Source organism: Elephas maximus, chromosome 2 (genome assembly GCF_024166365.1).
Source record: "Elephas maximus indicus isolate mEleMax1 chromosome 2, mEleMax1 primary haplotype, whole genome shotgun sequence".
Lineage (NCBI taxonomy): Eukaryota > Metazoa > Chordata > Mammalia > Proboscidea > Elephantidae > Elephas > Elephas maximus.
Window position 1 is genome coordinate 149,038,018 of NC_064820.1, and position 15,001 is coordinate 149,053,018.

A 15,001-nucleotide genomic window follows, 5' to 3' on the forward strand; every position below is an offset into this window, starting at 1 on the left:
TTTACCTTTAGATACATCTAGAATATATGACCACCAGCTACCCCCACAAACCTACCCATTTCTTCTCTGGATTATTGCAGTGGCCCCTTAACTAGGCACCTGCTTCTGCCCATTCCACAAGCATCTATTTTCTGTACAGCAGCCAAAAAACCAGTTATTGTTTAGTTGACTGAGTTATGGCAACCCCATGTTTCAGAGTAGAACTGTGCTCCACAGGATTTTCAATGGCTGATTTTTTCAGAAGTAAATCACCAAGCCTTTCTTCCAAGGCACCTCTGAATGGACTTGAACCTCCAACCTTGTAGTTAGCAGCCAAATGCCTTAACCATTTGCACCACCTGGAACTCCACAAAGCAACCAGTGATGCTTTAAAAATTTGAGCCAGATCATGTCACTTTTCTGCTCAGGACTCTCCAGTGGCTTACCGTCACACTGAGTAAAAATCTAAACTGTAACGTGGCCTTTGAGGCCTTGCCTGATCGGATCCTGCCTACCCCTCCACCTTCCCCTCTACCTCTCTCAGCCTTATTCACTCTACTCCAGCCACACTAGTCTCTTGGCTGTTCCTCAAACATGCCAGGCTCGCTCATGAATCCAGGGCTTTAACATATACTGCTACTCTGCGTGAAATGATTTTCATCTAGACATTGGCAAAATTTGCTTCCTTTCTTGCTCCAGTCTGTTCACATTTTAGCTTAGCAGAGTTGGGGGAGAAAAGGGCATGCTCTTTCCTGCTCAGCTACTCTGATCAGGTGAGATTTGGACAGAGACCTGAAGGAAGAGAGGAAGCAAGCTATGTAGATATTTATTCAGCTTGTCCGTTTCAATCAGAGAAATCTGAATACTGACTGGATACTGGAAGATGTTAAGAATTTATTATTTATTTTTCTTTTAAGGTTGATAACAGTTTTGTTGTTCTGTTTTAGAAAAAGAGTCCTGATTTCTGTTGCCAGCCATGATGGAGTAACAATTATTTTCAGACAATGCAACAACTATTTTCAGACCGTGGAAATAGACAGCATGGGACTGTGATGCCTGAGTGAAGGGAAACAAGTGAGGTAAGCCTATGACCGCGCTGGCTTTCTTCCTGCAGCACATTTCAGTCTGCAGTGCACAGAGAGGGACCCCAAGAGCCTGGCAGTCTCTCTGAGTTAAAAAGACAGAGCTTGGAGCTCTGGGAGGCTGAGGTGCTTAGATGTTATTGTGTGGCAGAGTTCTAGAAAAAAAGCTATTATGTTAAAAAAAAAAAATTCTCCAGAAATTTGCATAGAGATCATTTTGCATGTTTGCTGAGTACTAAGTCATATGTGTATAGAATAGAGTGAAACTCCACAAAGACTGACCAGGGAGCTATAAGCTGAGCAATTCTCAGAGCTCACCCAGATGTTTGAACTCTGACCGGCCAGAGTGGAGAGCTCTTATCGATTACCCAGGACATTTAGAAGAGACCCAGAAGGGTGTCTCCATAGCACAGAGGTAAACAATCTGTGCAGTGAAGCTCCATACTCATTCTAAGAAAACTTGAAAAAGATCCACCTGATCTGCAAGTAATTTAACAGCTTGTGAGAACAAAGCCAAAAACTGTTTAACAAAAGACAACAAAATCCAAATGCTCAATGATATAAATATTTGAAATGTTCATCATTCAATTAAAAAAAAAAACAAAACTATGAAACATACCAAGATGCAAGAAAATGGGATTCGTAACCCAGAGAAAGATTAATCAATAGAAGCCAACTCAGAAATGACAGGATGGAATTAGCAGTCAAGGAGTTTAAAACAGTTGTTATAAAAACGTACTATACGTTCAAGAATTTAAAGAAAAATACAACATGATGAGGAAGGAAATGAAGGACATAAAAGAATCAAATGGAATTTCAAAGATTGGAAAATATAACACCTGAAATTAAAAATTCACTGGTTGGGGATTAAAATCACGTTAGACACTGCAGAAAAAATATTAGTCAACTTGAAGCACACAGAATAAAAATTTAAAAAAGGAAAAAGAGACCTTAGCTCTTAGTGATACTCACTAAAATATTTATAGATGAAATTTTATGATGTCTAAGATTTGCTTCAAAATAATACAGGGTTGGGGAAAAGGGAAGTGGAAAAGGTATAGATGAAACAAAAATTGGCCATGAGTTGCTAATTGTTGAAGATGAAATATAGGTTTATGGGGGTTCATTCTGCTCGTCACTTGATTTTTGCATATCCTTGAAATTATTCATAATAATATGTTTGAAAAAAATGGTCTGTGTTTTACTCTGTCACACATGGGGTTGTCAGCAATTGACTCTATGGTACCTAACAGCAATAGGTAAGACAAAGTAGTTAGAAAGTTTTTTTTTTCCCCTGTCTGACTCTCAAGAGGAAATAGGTCAATGAGGTAAGTCTTCCTTTCTTCAACACTTCTGATGTAACAGTCTTGAAAACTCAGCTCTGCTTTGATGGGCAGAAGCTGGTACCAAGCTAAAAAGTTGAGGCTGCTGTTGTTGGAGATGTATCCCTCTTATTAGGATAATGCCCTGAGATCCAGGGCGAGAAAGATGAGGATTCAGGAGGAAGTCTTGGTCCAAGAGGAGCCATTAACATATGGTAACTGCACCTGTTTGAGGAGGTGCATGGTTGCACTCATCAGAGTCTTCTACCTGGGGTCAAGGTGGGGAAATTGGGTAGGTGAGTGACTGGTGCCATAACTACTTTTTATTTTTATCCATAACTCAACATGTGAAGTTTTTTGTTTTTTTTTCTTTTAAAGTGTCTAGTATTGAAGTGATTAAATTAGTTAACAACCATGGAGGTAGGCTAGGGGAGAACTGGAATACACTCTAGAAGTTAGGCCACAGAACACTTGTCTGCAACAGAACTCAATGTCTCTTTCCACCTTTAGCACCAGTGACTCCACTAAATGAGCCTTTAGCCACAGACTTGCTGGTAGTGCCCATGGGAAAGATGGTATGCTTTCTTGCCTCGGCCCTTTGGATCAAACCATTCCTTTTTTCTCCCTCTGTCTACTTAGAAGATCTGTCTTAGAGACCATAGTCCCAATTGTTTTCAGCTTGGGCATCCATAGAATGTTCTCCAATCGTTCAACTCTTATAGCTCTCTAAGGTGATATTTAATTATCACAGGCTAGGTGTAGGGTTATCTTTTCAAGTATTTGTTCTTTTGTTGATTGATGGCAAAGACACTTAGACCCTAAATACATTTTGACACTAAGTTTGTGAACATAAAGCACAAAGAGGAATTTCAGAGGATTTTAGTACTTTTATGAACATAAATAATAAGAAATGTTACCCCCTGAACTTTTTAGATCTGTGTTTATTATTACAGTTTCCTATGTATCAGTATTCAGTGGTAACAAAAATATCTTCCAAGCTATACAATTTTATACTCTTTTTTAGAGATAGAACTTGTGATTTCCTAATGGTTTCCTGTAGGCTATAATTGAATGATTAAAGCCACTTTAAAATCACTTTCAGTACATGTGTTGCTAGGTGCCCTCGAGTTGGTTCTGACTCATAGTGACCCTGTGTACAACAGAACGAAATACTGCCTGGTCCTGCGCCATCCACATAATCGTTGTTATGCTTGATTCCATTGTTGCAGCCACTTTGTCCATTTCGTTGAGGGCCTTCCTCTTTTTTGATGACCGTCTACTTTACCAAGCTTGATGTCTTTCTCCAGGGACTGGTCCCTCCTGGTAACATGTCCAAAGTATTTGAGATGAAGTTTTGCCATCCTTGCCTTTAAGGAGCATTCTGGCTGTACTTCCATAACAAATTTGTTCGTTCTTCTGGCAGTCAGTATTCAGTATTCTTTGCCAACAGCATCATTCAAAGGCATTGATTCTTCAGTCTTCCTTATTCATTGTCCAGCTGTCCCAAGCATATGAAAAATGGTTTGGTTCAGATACACCTTAGTCCTTAAAATGACATCTTTGCTTTTTAACACTTTAAAGAGGTCTTTTGCCACAGATTTGCCCAGTGCAATACATTGTTTGGTTTTTTGACTGCTGCTTCTGTGGGCATTGATTGTGGATCCAAATAAAATTAAATATTTGACAATTTAGATATTTTCTCTATTTATCATGATGTTTCTTATTGGTCCAGTTGTAAGGATTTTTGTTTTATGTTGAGGCACAATCTATACCAAAGTCTTTTATCTTCAATATAGTAAGTGCTTCAAGTTGTCTTCACTTTGAGCAAGCAAGGTTGTGTCATCTGCATATCACAGGTTGTGAATGAATCTTCCTCTAATCCTGTTGCCCATTCTTCTTCATATAGTCCAGCTTCTCAGATTATTTGCTCAGTATACGGATTGAATAAGGATGGTGAAAGGATACAACCCTGATGCACACCTTTCCTGACTTTAAACCATGCAGCATCCCCTTATTCTGTTTGAATGACTGCCTCTTGGTCTATGTACAGGTTCCTCATGAGTACAATTAAATGTTCTGGAATTCCCATTCTTCTCAATGTTATCCATAATTTGTTATGATCCATACAGTCAAATGCCTTTGTATTGTCTATACAATGGAGGTAAATACCTTTCTGATATGCTATGCTTTCAGCCAAGATCCATCTGACATCAGCAGTGGTATCTCTTGTTCCATGTCCCCTTCTGAATCTGTCTTGAATTTCTGGAAGTTCCCTATCAAAGTAGTGCTGCAGCCACTTTTGAATGGGCTTCAAAATTTTACTTGTGTGTGATATTAATGATATTGTTTGATAATTTCCACATTCTGTTGGATCACCTTTCTTTGGAATGGGCACAAATATGGATCTCTTCCAGTCAATTGGCCATGTAGCTGTCTTCCAGATTTCCTGGGATAGATGAGTGAGTGGTTCCAGCATTGCACTGGTTTGTTGAAACATCTCAGTTGGTATTCCATCAATTACTGGAGCCTTGTTTTTCACCAGTGCCTTTAGTGCAGCATAGACTTCTTCCTTCAGTACCATTGGTACTTGATCATATCCTACCTCTTGAAATGGTTGAACATCGACTGATTCTTTTTGGTACAGTGACTCTGTATTCCTTCCTTCTCCTTTTGATGCTTCCTGTATTGTTCAGTATTTTTCCCCATAGAATTCTTCAGTATCAAAACTCAAGGCTTGCATTTTTTCTTCAGCTGTTTCAGCTTGAGAAATGCTGAGTGTGTTCTTCCCTTTCGGTTTTCTAACTCTAGGTCTTCGCACATTTCATGAAAATACTTTGTCTTCTCAAGCTGCCCTTTGAAATTTTCTGTTCAGTTGTTTTACTTCATCCTTTCATTTTAGCTACTTGATGTTCAAGAGCAAGTTTCAGAGTTTTCTGACATCTATTTTGGTCTTTTCTTTCTGTCTTTTTAATGACCTCTTACTTTCTTGTAGACTGTCCTTGATGTCATTCCACAACTTGTATTTGCTCATTAGTGTTCAGTGTGTCAAATGTATTCCTGAGATGGTCTCTAAATTCAGGTGGGATATACTCAAGGTGGTATTTTTGCTCTCATGTACTTGCTCTGATTTTCTTCAGCTTTGCCTTGAACTTTCATAGGAGTAATTGATGGTCTGTTCCATATTTGGCCCCTGGCATTTATTCTGATTGATGGTATTGAGCTTCTCCATTGTCTCTTTCCACAGGTATAGGCGATTTGATTTCTGAGTATTCATCTGGCGAGGTCCACATGTATAGTCACCATTTATTTTGTTGAAAAAAGAAGATATTTGCAATGAAGAAGTTGTTGGTCTTGCAAAATTCTATCACATAATTTCTGGTGTCTTTTCTGTCACCAAGACCATGTTTTCCAACTACTGATACTTCTTTGTTCCCAACTTTTGCATTCCAATCACCAGTAATTATCAATGCATCTTGATTACATGTTTGATCAGTTTCAGACTGCAGAAGTTGAAGCCACCACTTGTCCGTCAGTTTGTCATACTTTGGTGGCTTGTGTATTGCTGTGGTATTGGAAGTTTATGCCAATGGTATTTCAGATACCAGCAGGGTCACTAACCTGTGGTGGACAGATTTTGGCAGATCTTCCAGACTATGACAGATTAGGAAGAAGGACCTGGCAGTCTACTTCTGAAAAAATTAGGCAGTGAAAACGTTATTAACATTGTGTGGTATAGTGCCAAAATATGAGCCCCTCAGGTTGAAAGTCACTTAAAATATGACTGGGGAAAAGCTGCCTCCTCAAAGTAGAGTTGACCTTAATGATGTGGATGGAATCAAGCTTTCAAGACCTTCATTTGCTGATGTGGCGTGACTCAAAATGAGAAGAAATAGCTGCAAACATCCATTAACGATTGGAACCTGGAATGTACGAAGTATGAATCTAGGAAAATTGGAAGTCATCAAAAATGAAATAGAATGCATACAGATTGATATCCTAGGCATTAGTGAGCTAAAATAGACTGGTACGTCTATTTGAATTGGACGATCATATGGTCTGCTGTGCTGGGGATGACAGATTGAAGAGGAATGGCATCATATTCATTGTCAAAAAGAACATTTTAAGATCTATGCTGAAGTACAAAGCTGTCAGTGATAGAATAATATCCATATGCCTACAAGAAAGACCAGTTAATACGACTGTTATTCAGATTTACGCACCAACCGCTAAAGCTAAAGTTGAAAAAATTGAAGATTTTTACCAACTTCTGCAGTTTTTCAATACATGTATAATGAAAAATAACATAATTCTCCCCAAACATTTCCTTTCAAAATTGGGATTTATATTACACGTCTGTGCATCTTACACACCAACGCCTGCAGAAGTTAACTCTGACCTTTGTGCTAGCCTTCCATCCACTGTTCTATCAGCAGAGAGTGCATGGAAGAGGAGAGGAAGAGGCTCAGCAGTCAGGGCTTAATAATGTCCTGTTATAATTAGGGAAAGAAGCCCTGGTTGCATAGTGGTTAAGCGCTTGGCTGCTAACCAAAAGATCAGTGGTTCGAACCCACAAGAGGCTCCCCAGGAGAAAGATGTAATGATTGGATTCCATAAAGATTACAGCCTTGGAAACTGTGGGGCAGTTCTACTCTGTCCTGTACGGTAGCTATGAGTTGGAATGGACTCCACAGCAACAGGGTTTTATTTTTATTTTTTTATCATTAGGGAGGAGAGAATAAAAGAGCTACTTGCTTACCTAAGACCCACTTCATGATTAGCATTTCCGTCCAGGAAAACTGTGTGGTTTTTACTCTGAAGATTTGTTTCGGGTAGTCTGTGAAGGTTTCATTTGGCAGCATTTTAACGCCTTCAAAACGGTCTGAAGCATTCACAACTAACAATCCCAAGAAGATAGTAAAAGAAACTGCGTGGGCTACAAACTTCATGAAAGGGCTCCTCAGGGTTCGTCCTAGCTGGAAAAAAAATATATACAAGACATGTAAAGTTGCGGCTCAGATGGGTGGAAGTGTCTCGTTAAAACATTGCTTTTCCCAAAAGTTTAACCAGGTAATTCTCCATCTTGGATAAAAAAAAAAAAAAGAAATTTTTTTTTTTTTTTTTTTACAGAAACTGCTAATTGAACCCACACAATATTTTCTCTTTTGTACTTTTTTTATTAGATGCTTGACCAAATTTATTTTGTACTGACTTCAGTTTTTTTTTATTTAGAAGACTTAGTGGGAGCGGCTAAGAGAAAGGAATAAAATATATTGACACCATGTTACAGCTGACCACACCATCAGTTACTACTGGCCACCTGCATGGGAATTTTATGCCCTTCAGATCTGGAAAACAAATTGTCTCAATAGAGTTCAGATTAAAAAAAAAAAAAATTACTCATTGGATAAGCTCTGTTGCTCTTCTTTTTCATGTTTCTGAGTTTTAGGCTTAGATTATTTGTTTTCAACCTTTCTCCTATCTTGGTCAATTTATTTAAAGCTATACATTTCCCACTAAGTACTGCTTTAACTGTGTTCCATAAATTTTGACATGTAGCATTTGCATTGATATTCAGTTATGAATATTTTGTTATTTCTCTTTTGATTTCATTTTTAACTCAGGGATTATTAGTATTATATATATTAGGCTCCACACATACAGAACTTTTTCCTGCTTTTTAAAAATTCTAATTTTATTGCAGCATGTTTACAGAATGTAGCCTGTATGATACTCCTGTAGAATTAATTGAAGTTTTCATTGTGGGCTAGCACATAATTAATTTGTGTAATTCTTCCATGTGAGCCTGAGATCAGCCAAAAGCTGTCCCTCTCTGGGAACAATTATTGATCACATCGTCTCTGTCTCTGTCTCATGGCATTCTATCCAAAGGCCACTTAGATCTCTGAGGACTAAATTGGGGACTACGCAGTGAGCTCTTGCTGACAGCCTGTTGATGGTCCTCCTCCAGGGCACTGCCATCACCCTCCGGCTGAGCACAAAGACTTACTCTTCACCCAGGTATACTAATAAGACAAGAGCAAAGAGGGAAACTTTTTCTGAAGCTTAGTTTCTTTTCCAGGGCAGATGCTCAATAATAACTGGTGTCTGATTAATTGATGCTCACATTCTGCCACACTGAGGAGTCCTAGAGTGAAATGTCACCCAGGAGATAAAGTATTGGTTTCGCAGAAAATCAGTAACAGGGGTTTTGCCAGGTAAAATTTCCCTAGTTATGACTATGCTCAATGTAACATTTATAAATCAGCTTGAGAATGTTCTTTTAATATGCTTTAGTATGGCAATCATCCACTTTAATTATTCTAGTTATTAGTATAAAATGATTTATTATGATTCATATGCCATAGAACTCACCTATTAATTTTTTTTTTTTTTAAAGCTAGCTTTTATCTTTCTTTAAGACCTCCATCTCAGGTCCAGTTATTGGAAATCCTTGACTGGAAGAAAACTTACTTGGATTTACTTGCATTGTCAAATTGTCATATGACACTAGAATAACTTTAGAAATGGAAAAAGATATGTATCTGAAAACCATGGGTCCCACAAACATCTTACAAATGACATTTCTATATAATGTTTAATTTTATTATTTACCAAAATATGGACTATAGAGTATTTTTGGCAGTAGGCGGATGTGCTAAATTTAGGATGCAGAGATTAAATATAAGGACAAATAAACTATTTCACATAAATACAGTAGAAAATAGAATTAAACTATGTCTCATTTTGACTTCTATGATATCAAATAGCTAATTTGAATTTTTCAACATTTTAACTATGTTGGCATCTTGGAACCTCATTTACCAATCAGGTCCTTGGAATATTTTGATGTCTCCTGGGTGACATCCTTAAATAATCATCTCATTGTTTCCCATCGGTGTGCCTGGATGGAGGTGGTGGTGAGAGGCGAGGGAAGATGGAGGATGACCACAGGTAGGGCAGTTTGTAGTGTGGAGAAAGGACACTGAGGAGAGAGCAAGGGATACCAATCTGGTGGTTCCCTGAAGTGTCACAGAAATATTGGAAAAAGATGGAAGACACTGAGATAGACATGGGTCTTAAGGGATTGTTCGTTAGTCTTCCTGATCTTTTACCCACGGTATCTACATAGAGTTTTCTGGTGACCACCTGGGTAAGGATGTGGGGACACCCCTTCATCTTCTCGCCCAGGTGAGGAGCCTGGTTATGGGAATCTGCATGCAGTTGCACCCAAGCTGGCCTTGGGATTCCCCAGAAGCCCTGGCTGAGGAATTTAATGTTCTCTTTGTTGTCTCCTTTAAGTTTTTGTGTCTTCTGACAGAAGATAGTCTGTAAAAAATTGTTAGATTTACTGCAAAGCCTAAGAAAAAAGCTCTGATGAGGCCCTGCAGGAAGGTTACCCTGGGCTCAGCTCCCACTTGATGTAGGTCATATGGAGGAAAAGTGAGGTTAGTAATAGATGCTCCTTTCCTATTTTGGGCTTGAAAGCATCTTTGTAGCTGGTAAAACTTTGATAAAGGTCAAATGAGAGCAAATCATTTTAGTGGTTTCCTATTTCTTTCTTCTTTTTTTTTTTTGGTGACATTCCCTATTTGACTCACAAAGATAATTTTTGAAGCAAATTGCTCTTGGGGGTAACTTCCTCTTTACACAAGGCTACCAGGTGAGGCAAAATAAAGGAGAAAAGTCAACGAGTATATGCCAGCAGTTCTTAGGTAGAGAATCATTAAAGCTGGTTCAGGTAACAGGTTTAGGTGTAAAAAGAGAGAGCTTTGGGAGATGTATGCTTTGGCCCACTCTGTTTGGAGTACACAACTGGCTAAGGCAGCTCTTATTAATTTGACCTGAGGAGCTGAGGACATAATCAGGAAATCCAATCTTAAAGTAACTAAGCCCTAGCTCACTCAAAACTTTGTGAGCTCTATTCTTTTACTCTGAGAAACCTATCAGTGTGAGAGCACTTTAGTAATTCAGTAGAATTCAGTAGAGTTAGCTCCAAACACACTGCACTGACAGGTCGTCAGGGCGGGCGCCTGCCTTTACTGGTTGGCACACCTCTGTGTGTAAGCGCCTTATGAAGGTAAGTACCTAACTTCACTGGGTGGCTTGTGGGTCTCCTCACCCCCATGGCCATGACTGCAGTAGATCATGCAGAGGATGTTTCCAGCTTCTCCAGTCATTCGCCACCAGAGGCCCTTTCACCAAATGCCATCCTCACTTTCCTCTAGGTGCCATGGTCTCAAGTAAGGGCTCAGTTTACAAGTTAGAAAACTGAATGGAGGCAAACTTTGGATCAAACATTCCAAAGAGAAACAAGCACATTTTTAAGGCTAGAGTGGTTCTTGAATGTTAGATTCCTAAGTATGCCTCCCCTTTAAATTCTTATCTGAAACATCTAACACAGGGCTCAAAAATCTGCCCCTTTTTCGGGAGGGCTTCACTAGGTATCTCAAATCAGGGTGTTTTCATATTACAGTTGGAATCGTGACTTTGTCCTGAGAGCTGAACAGGTACTGAGTAATAGTGGGATTTAGAATGCAGGGTTTCTAATGAAAGAGAAACAGCTAAAGTTTGTCATATGGTGGTTTTGACTTCTCCTTTCTAGCTTCCATTAAGAAGCACATTAATGAGGGCTTATTAAACACTGAGGGCTATAATGCTGATGTAGAGAGGTGGCAGGTGCAGTGGTTAAGGCCCCACAGATTTTTGCCAAGGTACTTAATTCTTCAGTTTCTCAGTTTCTTCATCTGCAAAATGGAAATAAAGATAGTACCTATCACATAACATTGATGTAATGGATAAATTATTTAATACACACAAAGCACTTAGAACAGTGCCTGGTACATAGGAAGTACTCAGTAGGTGGCACTGGCAGGGCCTCAGGAAATTCCCCTAAGGGGGAACTTAAACTCTACAGACTTTTGAAAAGCCTGTTTGCACAATTTCACAAAGTTATGTATTTATGCCATGAGCCTGTTTAGGGTATTATGTGTAACAACATGGTGTTGGGTACTGGAGGTGATGGAGATAAAACAAGCTATACGAGTTGGTCCCTCAGAGTTGCTGATTTTCTAGTGGGGAGCGACACAGGCTAAAAATTGTGGAAGGAAGTAGGTGGAGAGATGGGGAGAGCAGGTTGCAGGGCTCAGATTGGGCTAAGTATAAAGTAATCAGCTTTATGGCACTCTTAAGTCCTACTCCAGCCGAGTGATGGGTGCTGGATTTTTCTCTTGGATTTGGAGGCAAAAACATTTGTAACATAGAGCGCCAATGCTCTATTTTCTGGTACAGATTTCCCCTCCATGGCAGCGGTTCAAAAATTGCATCACGATTTTCTTTAATCTAGTGTAGGTCTGTGGTAGGGCAAGTGTGAAGGAAACAGAGGTCTTTGGAGGCACTGTTCTCTCCTGGTTGGTCTCTGGACCACATGGTTTGAGCATCCCTGTTTTAAGCCATGTCAGATTTGCCAAGGCAGAGCAGAGATCTTCAAAAGCTGCAGAGTCACTACTTTGTCACTAGTTTTTGTTTGGGAGCAGGGGTTGACAACTAACACTTTGATAAGTTTCAAAGTAAGAGTTACATGGCAGTAAGGGCTGATAGATTGCACACTTCAAGGACATCAGGTAGGATTCTAAAGTTGTTTACCGCTCTCCCTGCCTGAGTCCTGGGACTAATTTATAAGGATAATTAAACAGGAAAGGTTAACAGGTAATGGAGGAAGTCAGCTTGTCCTCTCATACTTTTATAATTAGAGCTTGTGCAGTTCCTCAGCATTTTCATGATGTTGACTTCTGTCCCAGTCCACCTGCTGTGGAGACACCGTTTGAACCCTTGAGGGGGACAGTTATTTTTTCAGCTCTTACATTTTCACAGGCAAACAGTCTAAATAATGAATTAGAATGGAATAGCAAAGAATGGAAAACAGCTTAATCAGCCGTTAAAGGAACTTTGCCATTGGAGCCCTCTTAGAGAGGATAAAGAACTCTCTAGGAAAAGACCTAACTGAGAGCATCCATGCAGATAAGAACTCACTGGCCTCCCAGGGGGCTGGCTGACCTCAACCATGTTGGTGAAGACAAGGAGAAATGAGAAACAAAATTCCTGTTCTTATTGACCCTGACAAACCTGTTCCGTGCTCCTGGCCTACAGTTATTACCATATGTACACACCTGTGACATGGTTACCTTCAGAAACAATGTTAGTAAGCCGAGCTTCTGTTGACACCCTTAACCTTATAATATCCTTATTTAACTGTCTTTCTTAGGGATCCTCAAAAGTTAAAAGAGTGTGAAAATAGAATTGACAGCCTTGGGAATTCAGTAGGAAGGAACTGATGAGGTCATTTTGGCAGGTTAGTTGAGTAATTTTTTTTAATAGTCCTAGAATTGGGACAGCAACTGCTAGGAAGTAAATGCACCATTAGGTTGGGAACAGAAATCTCAATATCTGCCAGATATTGATGGACATTAGCCAGTTGATACTGTTTAGCAGTGACATTTTATGAATACATTTATTAAAAGAATATCAAGATCTAATTTTTCTTTTTTTGAGGGGAGTATGTCATTAGAACATGAAATCATTGGAATGATGTTTGCATTTTCATGGAGTTACTAAACAGATATAAAGGCAGTGGGCTCTGTGGCAAGAGGGATACTAGCACATTAACAGATCTCTCACTATGCCACTCTTATTGGGAGGACACTGTATTCTGGGTATCAGGAGCCCTTAGAGAGGGCTGGTTTCTTCACATGGCACATTTGACCCCTCTGTAATCCCCAGTAATTCTCTGCCAAACTTGAAAAGATTTCTTTCTAAATGACGACAGGAAAGACTAAAAATACCTTGACTGTTTTATCTGTCCTTTGGCTGCCTCAGAGCAAGTTTGACAAGCTCTTTAATGAGGGAGCCACCAGAAGTCTTCTCATGCCACAGACGAAGAGTTGTCACTGAGCTATCAGTGCTTCCTCCACTGCGTCAAGCTCAGACTTGGAGCCCAGAAAGTGCAGAGATACAAGTGGCTTAATAATCAGCTCCTGTTTATCATCACTGCTTTACTTTTTAGTCTTGTTGGAATCTCAGACGTGTACCTGAACAGACGAAAGGAAGTCCTAGCCGTGGGATCAATGCCTCCTGCAACTGTTTCTGTTAGAATGTTCCAGAAGATTGCTGTAGGTGTGATCCCTATGTCCCATGGAGGCAGTAGCTCCTGTAGACCCAATAAAGCCCAGAATTTCCTTAAAAAAGAATTTTTTAAAAAAATTACATCTGTGTGGCATTGGTCAAGATTCTTCTTTTCAGACCTACCAAAAACTAAAAAAAGTTACTCAGTGTCTGGCATAAAATCTCTACATCTTTTCCTGTGTTACCAGGCAGTCAGAGGCAAACCAGGACAATTTACTGGTGTTGGCTAGTCCCATATTCCTGAAGCTGTTGCATTTAGTTTTACAGCAAAACTGAGGATTGGTAGCATATTCTCCACCAAGTTGTTGTTTTAATGGGTGAACAGCCTAGAATTAATTTGGAGCTCAGAAAAAGTGGAGGTGAGCTTCCCTATCCATTGAGCTCTGGGTAATGATCTAATTTGCAGTATTGACTGGATAATAGATACCTAAAACCAGTGACCAGCTCCAACCCAGCTTTAAATCTGGATAGTTTTTTTTTACTCACTATGCTTTTTTCAGCTCATAATGAAGGACAGAAAAAAATTGCCTTCACCTACATATGTATCATTTGAGGAATTGTGATTTAAAATTCCATGGCAAGATAGACTGTCATAGAAACATGCTACTCAGTAAAGGTAAGGTTGAACAATCCAAATATTCAGCCTAAGGGCTTCTGTTTTTAATACCATTCTATAGGGAAAGCGTTTGAGTCCTGAGCTTTCCCTATGACACTCCTCCTCTGAGTCAGTCAGTTTATTGCTTGCCTGGTTAGGTGGCCTCATCACCTGCCCTAGGTTTGAGGGCTCATCATTCTAGCATGAGTTCCCTCTTAGTGGAGTTGACAAGAGGGTAGGTTCACTGATGATGCTTTTATTAACTGCATCAGCTGATCAAATTCCCTGTGGAACTAATCTCCCTGTAGTTATATTTCTTCCACTGAATATTGATTACCTAAGCTTAATTCCTTTTTCAATATATCACTAGGTAAATGCAGCTTTGGAACCTTTAATTGACAATCTTAAACCCATGAAACATATTTTAAAATGTCTGCATGGTTTGGTCTTATAGGTGCTCACTTGCCTGAAGCTGGAGTGACTGCTGGTGCTTTCTGTGGCTTTTGCCTAAATGGCTGGGCTGTGGGGATGGTGAAGCAGCCGGCATGTGGGTTCCACTCCTTCTGTTACCAGTGGGCACCAGCTACTCCCCCTTCCTTGTGAGGAAAGAACCAGGTCCTGCATCCTTTTGAGTTCTCCCTCTTTGCTTTTCCTTTCTCCTCCTTGTAGCCTAATTTGCTATCCATGTGGGCCAGAACCTGTCAAGGATGCCAGGCAAACTAGGAGGATGGTGAGATGGGTCTGCAGTGGCCCAGCATGAGCACAATTGATTCTCAGGTTTACCACCTACTACTAGTTCCTTATCTTCTCTGAGCCTGTCATTAAGCATATATGTCATAAGGCAA

At 39.7% G+C, this 15,001-nt stretch overlaps 1 protein-coding gene across 1 annotated transcript in view; it reads right to left on the reverse strand.

Moving 5' to 3' along the window:
- The window catches only part of TRPC7 (transient receptor potential cation channel subfamily C member 7), a 184,505-nt gene that overhangs the window by 58,582 nt on the left and 110,922 nt on the right, over positions 1-15,001 (reverse strand). The window contains exon 5 of the mRNA XM_049868664.1: positions 7,140-7,356. Coding sequence (XP_049724621.1) covers positions 7,140-7,356 — 217 coding nt within the window. The remainder of the gene's footprint in view (positions 1-7,139; positions 7,357-15,001) is intronic.